The sequence below is a fragment of the Vicugna pacos genome, chromosome 20 (assembly GCF_048564905.1).
Source record: "Vicugna pacos chromosome 20, VicPac4, whole genome shotgun sequence".
In the NCBI taxonomy this organism is placed as follows: domain Eukaryota; kingdom Metazoa; phylum Chordata; class Mammalia; order Artiodactyla; family Camelidae; genus Vicugna; species Vicugna pacos.
Window position 1 is genome coordinate 14,990,907 of NC_133006.1, and position 10,092 is coordinate 15,000,998.

The following is a 10,092-nucleotide window of genomic DNA, read 5'->3' on the forward strand; positions in this document are numbered from 1 at the left end:
GCACAATCATCCCACTTGGCCTCCTGCAGAGTTTTCATGTGAAGTACCTCAAAGCACTTGGCTTCATTATTTGTTAAGTGCTGGAGTAATAACATAAGGAACACGCAACATCACCAAAGGCTTGTTTTGAAGCTTAAATGAGTTAATGCAGGAAAAGCACTGAGAACAGCATGAGCTCTTGATAAATCTTAGCTGTGACTACTGTTTACAAAGAGCACAAAACAGTTTCATGCAGTTGGAAGACCAGGGGAGGTGCTCAGGGCCAAGCTGGCAGGGGTGTGGGGCCTCAGCAGGATGAGTGGTGCTGGAGACAGTCACCCACAGAGAGGTGTTGTGGGTGCACTGGCAGGCAGGCCCCCACCTGGTAATCAGGCTTGGTGAAGTAGTCGAGGCTGGCGATGTGGTCCAGGAAGAGGTGGAACTCAGAGGGCATGTGCTTCAGCAGCATCCGGTGCTCGTACTTCTCCTTGATCATCCCTACCTGCTCCTGGAGATAAGAGAGCACAGGAAGATGGAGACCCAGCTGCCCTACACCCTCTCCCTGTTTTCAGACCCAGCTGCACGGCACTCACCTTGTCCTTGATCTTCCGCCAAGGCAGCTGACCCACTGCAAACTCCACCAGCATGTAGAAGAGGGACCATAGGTCATCGTGGCGGCCCATCTCCTGGGGGCGGGGGCGGGGAGGGGGTCACCCACGGCTCTCAGGTCCTTCCCTGGGAGTGGGGGGCTGACCCTCCACTGAGGGCCACCAGTCAAGGGGCCTGACACCCAGACCCCTGTGGGCAGAGCTGGGGTCTCCCTGAAGCCATGGTTCCATTCCTGCCCCACCAACACACAGAATCTCATGGTCAAAATGTTTGTGTGTGCTTTCTCACCCCACAAAGATCTATGATGTGGACAGAGAGGAGGGCATCCCCTAAAACAAGGCAGAAGGTGACCTCAAGGGGAGACGTCAGTGGAGCCTTCTTCCAATCAGGGTCTCTGGGGGGGCAGCTTCCAGCCCCTGACCCGCCCTCTTTCTCAGCAGTGTACTCTGCTCCTAACCTGTGTCCCTACTGTCCCCATGTACCTCAGTCCCGGCCCTGCCACTCACCCGGTTCTTGTGGGCATTGACTGAGGCATAGCGGACAGTCCCCCGAAACCCGGCCACATTCCGAGGCTGCAGAGGGGAGAACACCACCAGGAACGTCACCTGCTGCCCCTGACCTCGGCCACATCTCAACCCTGCTTGCCAAGCCCAACTCTGCCTGCTTTAACCCTGACAGTCTCCCATCCGACCCCCACCCCCCATGTTGGGCTTCATCAGGAGCAAGCGTGACACACCAACCCCAATCCTAAACCTGACTCCTGCCCCTACTCACTGCCCCTGAATCCATCCCTGATCAGGGTTGGCAGACAGACCACAGGGCATGGATGTGGCATCCACCAAGAGCCCAGGCCAGGGTGGAGAGGGGATGGGCCAAGTGTGGACCCAGCACTGGGTCACACTGAGCACAAGGCCTGGCCTGTCTAGGCAGCTGCAGGAAAAACTGGTGGAGGGTCCCTAGATCAGGGGATGGGGTGAGAGGCCATGATTCCCGTGAGCTGCGGTACTCACGGGCCGAACGTCCCCCGTGGTGTTGGTGTACTGCCGGGCCAGCCCGAAATCCAACATGTAGCACTTTCTGTAGGTGGAGGGCAGCCTGCCCATGGCAAAGTTTGACTGGAGGAAGACAGTAGCTGTGAGTGTGGGGCTCCAAACCCACCTAGCCCACCTCAGGGGGCGCCAAGAAACAGCTCTGGTGAGGGACCCTCTGCCCCACGTACACTCACGTGAGAGTAAAACATCACCATGGACAGCAGGTCATGGAACCTCATCTGAGGGGACAGTGTGGTTATCCTCATTTTAGAGAGGAGGAAACTGAAGGGCAAACTGGGGGCCTCTCCAAGATCACGCAGCAAGTGATGACCCAGCCAAGGTCTACCAGGCTTGGAATCCTTGGGATTCCCCACAGGGCCATATGGCTTAGTGTAACTGCCTCTCTCTGAGGCAGCAGGAGACCAGGATTATTCTTGCTGTGTGACTTTGAGCCATTCAACCAACTTCTCTGGGCCTCACCCCTTTAAATTGGAGGGTTTTTTCCAACACCAAGATCCAAGATGTCACAAAGTCAGCTACTTGCCAGAGCCTCAGCTCTCTCGGTCTCCTTCCTTCAGTCCCTCTGTCCTCCCCCAACCCCTTCACCTTTCCAGGTTCAAGGACTATTAGGTCAGGGGTGAGACAGAGGAAGAGAAGAGAACAGAGGGGAGGACATGGGCATGGCCAAGGGGTGGGCAAGGTGTGTGCTCCTGGGAGGTAGGGGAGAGGAGGAGATGGGGCTTGGGTTGGAGAGCAGAGGGAGGGGAAAGGTAGAAGAGGCTATCCCTGCCCCAACCACTGTTCTGGAGGAGAAACCAGGGGACCAAGAGAAGGAGAGGAGGTGGGCGGTATGCTTTGGAGGAGGGGGCAGCCCTCACCGGCTTGATGTCTCGGTGCAGGAAGCCTACGGAGTGGATGGCCTCTATGGACTCCAGGATCTGCTTGCCCAGCCGCAGCGTGGTGCTCAGAGTGAAGGTGCCTCTCGGCTGGCTGCGGCGCAGGTCGGCCAGGTTCCGGCCCTGGGGTGGGGGTGGGGTGGGCCCAGTTCAGCTACCATCCCAACCACCACCACCCTGACATTCTGTCCAGCTTCGCCTGCAAAGGCTTGTGCCCACTCCCCCCTCCTCCTGGGGTCACAGTCTCTAAACCACCCCAGGACTCACCACCCAAGCTCTTGGGGGAGAGTGAAGGGAGGATGGGCCACGGGTACTCACCTGGAGCTGCATCACTACATAGTTAAACTTCTCGTTCCGGCCACAGCCGATGAACCTGCACACGTGGTCTTTCCCTGAGGGCACAGACAGGGGTCTTCCAGCGCCTACTCCTTGCTCACTTCCAGCCCTAAGGTGAGCTCCTGGTGCACTCTTGATTCCTGGTCCCCCAGCCCTGCTCCCAGGACCACATCTCCCACCTCCTGCTGACTTAAGGCCATCATCGCTCTTAGACTCTGGTCCCATCTCCCTTCGTCCATCACCTCTCTCAGCCTCTGGCTCCATCACCTCTTTCCTCCACCGCACCACATCTCCTCCCACCACCCCCAGCCTCTTACCCCAGCACCTCTTAGCCCCTGGCTCCATCACCTCTTCCCTCCCATCCTGCCCTGGGCCCGCACCTTGCAGCTTTTTGAGCACAGCCACCTCCATCTTGAGGACCTGCTTGGGCTGCTGGGCTGACTCCACCTTGAGGGCCACATTCTCCCTGGTCAGCAGGTCCATGGCCTCGTAGATCTCACCAAAGCCCCCGCCCCCGATTTTTTTGAGCTACAGAGACAGGTGGGAGAAAATAGGGGACACAGGGATCAGACTGAGCGGCTCCCATCCCACCCATTGCTAGGTCACATCCTCCATTGATGGGGGCAGGGGCTGTCCTTGAAGGGGAGGACCCTATGTTCCCAACTCACCCCACACACCAGTGCTCCTACCTCCCCTCCTAGTGCTGGAGACAGACAGCTCAGCCCACAGGTGTACAACCGTACACACACACACACACACACACACGGGGCCAGACATCAGAGTGGGCAGTGGGAAAGGGTGTGAGAACTGAGATGCTACAGAGACATGCAGACAAGCCAATGCAGGATTCTGAAGAGATCATGGGCCGTCGTGAGCCTTTTAAGGACAATAAATATCACCATCTCCCCATCCCCCACGCAGACTGAGCAGCCTCCATCCAGAAGGAAAACTAATTTTCAGAACCTCGCAGCTTCAGGTGGGTCCCTCAGGGAGGCCAGCCCTTCCCAGGGTTGGCAGTCTCCTGAAAGGTGTCACCACGAGCAGAGAGCATTTCAAGGGGAGTGTTTGGGGCAGGGGACTCAGCAAAAGAGGTTCACTGCCCTGGCCCCGTGCTGAAGCTCACATCACTCCCAAGGCCCCAGGACAGATGCCCAAAACCAGAGAGAGCTTCCTCTCTGGAGGAATATGGTGGGGATGGAGGTTTGAAGAAAAAAAAATCTGTCTATTCCCAGAAGGCAGTGTAGTGGAGCTCTGACCCTCCAGTCCCTCCTCCTCCAGCACCCCCAGGGCAGGTAGTGGGAAAAGGCAGAGGGCAGAACTGTGATGGAGGAAGTGTCCGCCAGGGCCGATAAGCAGAACTGAGTTTTGAGGCAGGATTAAAAGTCATTTCAAGTCAGGGGCCCAGGGGTCTTGGAGAGTGAGGTTGTTGCAGGCAATGATCAGGGGATGGGGAGAAGGTCCTGAGTTCTAAGTTGAGACTCATTTGGTTTAAGAAAGATGTACCCCTTTTCTGTCATCTGTCTGTGCCTCCATAATGACACAGGTGAAGGTCCTGGCTGATGCTCTCAACAGCATTAACACTGCTGCAAAGAGGCGAAGGGCAGGTTCTTATCAGGCCATGCTTCAAAGTTATTTCCAGTTTCTAACTGTGATGATGAAGCATAGTTACGTTGGTGAGTTTGAAATCATCGATGCTCACTGAGCTTGGAAAATTGTCGTGAACCCCACAGGCAGGCTAAACAAGCGTGGAGTGATCAGCCCCATATTTGATGTGCAACTCAAAGATCTCGAAAAATGGCAGAATAACCCACTCCCATCCCGTCAGTGTGGTGTACTGACAACCTCATCTGGCATCATGAACCATGAGGAAGCAAGACAAAAACACCCAGCAGGGAAAATTTGGGGATTCTTTTTCTACGGATGTAATAAATTTGTGCAAATAGAATGCCTCAATGGGAGGGGAAAAAAGAGATGCACAGCTCAATTTTCACCTCCCCACATGGGTGGCCTGCCCTCTCTGAGCATCTTCCAGAGCCCTAACTTGTGTCCTGCTGGCTTGTAACGCACCAGCCACAGCTGGGCTTGCTCATGATTGGATGATGGAGGCTGCTCTGATCAGCCAGCCTGTAAACTCCTGACTCTGAGCCTCCTGCATCTCCCAGCCCTCCCTTTAGAATTTATTCAGCACTCGGATGCCCCATAAATGTTTAATGTTGGTTGAAACATGGAAATGGAGGGAGATGGGGGCAGGGCAGAGCTGAGGACTGGGAGTCACCAGCAGGTTACAACTGAAGCTACTCTAGAGAGAGAGAGGATATAAGGGAAATTTTAGGAGAAAAATGGAAGGTTGGTTGGGTTCTTGTGACCAGGAAAGAGGAGGGAGGGAGGAAGAACAGTGAGAAACCAGGATGCCTTGTCTACTTGAGATGAAAGTTAAGGTCAGATTTCTAGAAGACTTTCAGAATGGGAGGAGGGGACAGATGCAGACTCAAAGGAAGCAATGGCATGTCTTCCTCTGGGAAACTTTAAATCAGGGGAGAATCAATTTCTTCTAGATTCTTTATGGTTTACTTTGCTGGAGCATGGAGGAAAGAGCGAGGGGGAGGACAACCACCACATCTCAACTCACAGATGTCACCTCAGCTCATCTGCAAATACTTCTAGCCAGCTAGGTGAGGAAGGTCACAGGAGAAAAACTTCTAAGGCACAGAGAGGTGAGTATCGTGCCCAGTTCATGTTACCAGTAAGTAGCAAAGCCAGGTTTCACTTAAACCCAGGAAATCTGATGCAGAACCCACTCCTCACCACAGTATTACAGGGATGGCTGACCACACTGGCATTATAAGTGTGAATGCTGAAATTCAAGCCCAGATCTGCCAGTCTTCAAAATCCTTGCTGGAGATGATAAGTAAGGCTCAGGGTAGCCAAGATATATCTGTAACCTACTCCCCAGTTTCCCAGGGTGCCAAAAGATATTTCTCTACCACCTTTATTTCCAAACAGAACCTATCTTTCCTTCTTTAGTTCCCTCCTCACCCCCTAGCCACCCATTACAGAACCTTTCGGGGTGGGGGAGCATAGCGGGCACAGTAACCATAATAATGCTTTTAGGAGGCCATGAAAATGTTTTAATTTCTTTTAAAATCAGAAGGGGAACAAATGAACTTTTGGGTAAAAAAAATTGTATTATATAATATTAATTGATTCCTCTTTATACCAGTGCAGTCATACAATGCAATTTTCAGTACTTTATTATGTTGGAGGGGGCCTGTGAAGGCAAAAGTGCCCAAAGCCCAGCAAAGTCATAGAACAGCTTTGCCCCCGCCCAGTAAAAGGAATGTTCTCTCACCTTCCCTGCACCAGACCCTATTCCTCCCCTCCTACATTTTCTCACAGCCCCCTACCCCTGTCAAAGGACCCCCCCCCAAAAAAAACAGCAGGAGAAATACAACACAACAGGACCAGCATTCACTTAGGAAAAAGGAAACCTGGTTTGTTGGCCCAGCTCTAGGTGACCTGAGGTGAGTTTCTTAAATTCTCTCAGCCTCTGCTTTTCCCCTTCTGTAAAATGAGAGAGTCCGGCTAGCATTGTTCACAATTCTTCTTCAGCTCTATGACCCTGATCCTTGGACTGGCTAATTCTTGGGAAGCTTCATAGCTCGGTGACTGTTGCCCCCACAGTCAGACAGTTCCACTGACTGGTCATGGGAAGTTGGCAAGTTAGCGCATCTCTGTGCCTCAGTTTCCACACTTGTGAAATGGGGATAATAACAGTATCTACTCCATAGGTTGTTGAGATAATGTACTGAAGGCATTTTGCACAGCGCCTGGCAACAGTAAGTTCTCAAAACAAATGTTAAGTTTTTATTGTTATTATAGTTTGATATTCTGATTCTGAGAGGCACCCCTCAAAAAGAAAAAATGTTATTATTTTTAAATACTCCACCTAGTGCCACTGACCTTCATTTTCTCATAGCACAGCCCATCTGGGCAACTTGTTCTTGGTTTAGGGACTGGCTGAGGGGAGGCATCTGGCACCCCACCCTCTCTAGTTCTCCAGGGGCCGGGGAGGGAATGAGGGGAAATTGAGGTCACCCTGGCAAAGATTGAGGGCTTGCCCCATTCCCCCCACCAGCTCTGTCACTTCTCTCCACTCATCTCAAAAAGCAAAGGAGAGTTCTAACCCAAACTCAGTATGCGTGTGAATATTCTTTTTCTCACCTCTTCAATGCAAACGTCCCCCTGCCTCCAACCTGCCCCACCCCAGTGTAGGGTGTGGGTTGGGTCTTGGAGGAACACTTATTCCTTTGTTGACTGCCCTGGCTCCTCCTCTTCCAATGTCTGTCCCCTTACTCTCCTTCTCAGGAATTCCCTCTCTGGGACATAGACAGCCCCTTCCCTCAGCTCTCTGGCTCCTTCAAACACCCTCCCTCTCCTCACCTCTCTCCTAGTCCCAGAGACATCTCTGATAAAGCTGCCATCTTTGCCACTTTCCCTGGGCCACTAGGGGACCAGCCCACTCTGTGGTTGTTGCCATGGAGACCCGCTGGCAGCCAGGCCCCAATCTTCTCTCAACCTCACACCGCTGGTGAACTGAGTCCCTCCCTCCACCCTATGCAGACCCACAAGCTCACATACTATCATCCCAAATTCTGCCCCACATCATCCTAACTCCATTAAAAAGGATATCAGAACTCTCTCAAGCATCAGAAAGGAAGGGGGGCTGTGGCACAGGGACTGATTTATAGTAGGTCCGTTCAGCATACACTACACTGCCTTAGCCTCAACCCTCACGTGTCGCCCTCCCGTCGGAGGCCCAAAGCCCCGAGGAGGTTCAGACTACAACTCCCAGCAGGCCGAACAGCCTGAAGTCCTCGGCTGGAGAAGCAAGGCACGCTGGGAGATGAAGTCTCGGCGTGTTGCACCTGCCGCAGGAAGCAGTGAGGGGAGGAGGGTGGTTGGAGAAGATGGAGTGCGGATGCGGTGGGAACCGCCTGCAGGGCCTCTTTCCCCAACCCAGCTTTTCTGTCCTTTGCGGAAGAGGAGGGGCTCACTCACTGCCCTTCTCCAAGGTCCAGCAGAGGGAGAGCCCCCTCCCCCATCCCCGCCCTCCTCCCCACACCGCGCTCTGCGGCTCCTGCTCCAACATCCAACCAGGAGTTGTTCCAGGCTGGGCCCGACCAACGTGACCTAGCCGGGAAAGGGGTGAGAGATTGCAGGGCTGAAGAGAGGGCACCGGGAGAAAGCGATTGTCCGCAAGTGTAAGCAAAATATTGACCTGCAAGCCGTATGCAAATAAGCTTAGGGGCACCTCCCTCTAAGGGTAGGGGCGCCGAGGGCACCTGTTTTAACAGGTCTCCAGATCCTCTCCTCCCGTCCGACCCCCGCCCTTCCCTCTACCCGCTGGTCACTCACTCACCACCTTCCAGCGATCCTTGACCACGTAGTTGGCCGGCAGGATGTCGGCCTGCTCCCCTCCCCCACTCATGTTGGTTTCGTCCTTAAGAGCTGCCGCTAGGCACTGCATCCGCCAGCCGGAGGGAGGGGTGTCCGCAGGGCCTGCCCTTGGGGGGCCATCTACCTGGGGGAGTGGGGAGGGGCTGTGAGGGGGGACAAGTTAGGGCCTAGGACCCCCTTGCAGTTACAGAATAGAGGAGCTCCGTTCTCCTGGCAAGCATCCTTCCCTGGCCCACTGGATAGACGCTCCAGGGGTCACTGGGGGAAGCATTGTGTAAACACCTGGGTGGAGGCCAGAGAAGACAGAAATGCTATCCATGGAAAGGGAGATGCAAACTACAAACTGGAGATGTGAAAATCAACAACGGGAGACACACGTGATAGAAAAAGGAGAGGAAAATGATGTGTGAACCGGCTGTTGGGAAAGCGTTTCCCAGAGACATATGCTCACTAATGTGGGGGAGACTTCCTAACCAAGGGGTGCATCAGACTGGGATAGATGCTTAGGTAAGGGAGATCTGGGCCAAGAAGGACCAGCCTGAGTGACTCAATCCGTGGCCCCCACACCCACACCTTCCCTGTTCCACCCTGGGCCCAGGGAGCTGTGCATCTGAGATTTACCGAAGGGAGAGAACTGCTGGCCAAGGGGTGACCCATGGAAGACACACACCAGAGTGACAGAGACCTGCTAGTCAACCATGGGAGATGTGAGCATCAGGAAATAAGGAGCTACCCAGCCCTCTGAGGATGGTGCTGAGTGAGGAGTCGGCAACCGTTCTCACTGCTGAGCCCCAACCACTGACACTGCCATGGGGGTGAGAAGCAAGAATGTGAGTGATGGGGTGAACATAAGGGGATGGACTAAGACATGGATTTTAGAGGGATGACAACCCTGTAGCTACTCAGAGGGGGAGAGGCAGGATGAATTGAGGGGAGGTGGGGACAGCAGACCTAACAGAAAGCAGGAGGAGTGACAGGGAGTAGTGGATTTGGATGGACATGGGGTGAGAGAGCCTCTGACCACACCTTTCTGTGTCTGTTCAGGAACTGACAAAAAGAAACACAGCTCTTGCCACATTTGGATAGGTAGAAGCTTGATAACAGGGGAGTGTTCCAAGTGAGGGCTGGGAAAGCCAGCCAGTGTTATCCAGAGAAATGTCAGTGTGGGCAGGTGTGTGTCTCTTTGTGTATCCCTCTGTGTGAGTGTACACGTGTATGTCTTTGTGTGTCCTGCGTGCATCTGTGTGTTTGTGTCTTTGTGTCTGTCTGTGTGATTGCCTGTGTGTAGGCAGGGGTCAAAAGAGAGGCTTTTTGAGCTCTCTGCCAACCCAGTACAGAGAGGGAACCAGGATCTTTTCTTCTTTCTCCCTACACTTTTTATAAGCACTTGGCTCTGCCCTCATAGAGATCCTGGAGAGTCACAGAGGAAAGGAAGTTAGGCCAGGTTTGGTGGGGGAAGTTAAAAGGAGGAAAGTTCCTAAGATACCTCTGGATGGGGTGGGAACTCCATGAGCCTCTCTTTCCTTGGGATGGACTAACTCCCCAGGGCTCCTGTGTCTGGCCATCCTGGTACAGGAGCAGTGTGGGATAGTGAAGGAGTGGAAACAACCTTCAACAGGTTACAGCATGCTGCCAGGGACATGTAAAGATAAGATCTTCATGGAAAGGGACACTGTCACTCTTTCTGTCTTTCTTCAAATGACTCAGCTGACTGTTTCCTCCAAGCCACACAACTTCAGAATATCAGAATCGTGGAGTATCACATAGGCCTCTGCTTTCCTTCT

At 53.5% G+C, this 10,092-nt stretch overlaps 1 protein-coding gene across 3 annotated transcripts in view; it reads right to left on the reverse strand.

Moving 5' to 3' along the window:
* The window catches only part of TTBK1 (tau tubulin kinase 1), a 36,837-nt gene extending 28,961 nt beyond the window's left edge, over window positions 1–7,876 (reverse strand). For 2 of the 3 annotated variants that reach the window (XR_012062127.1, XM_072944956.1), the window contains exons 1-8: window positions 6,812–6,962; window positions 3,232–3,379; window positions 2,834–2,907; window positions 2,498–2,638; window positions 1,599–1,703; window positions 1,095–1,160; window positions 573–665; window positions 362–487 (exon numbers count right to left, since the gene is read on the reverse strand). Coding sequence is in view for 2 of the 3 variants with exons in the window: in XM_072944956.1 (XP_072801057.1) it covers window positions 362–487; window positions 573–665; window positions 1,095–1,160; window positions 1,599–1,703; window positions 2,498–2,638; window positions 2,834–2,907; window positions 3,232–3,379; window positions 6,812–6,817 (759 nt within the window). In the remaining variant the exon portion in view is untranslated. Of the gene's footprint in view, window positions 1–361; window positions 488–572; window positions 666–1,094; window positions 1,161–1,598; window positions 1,704–2,497; window positions 2,639–2,833; window positions 2,908–3,231; window positions 3,380–6,811; window positions 6,963–7,291 lie in introns of those variants that run through there. The other variant, XM_072944957.1, reaches the window with a different exon arrangement.
* Between the last annotated feature and the right edge of the window lie 2,216 nt (window positions 7,877–10,092).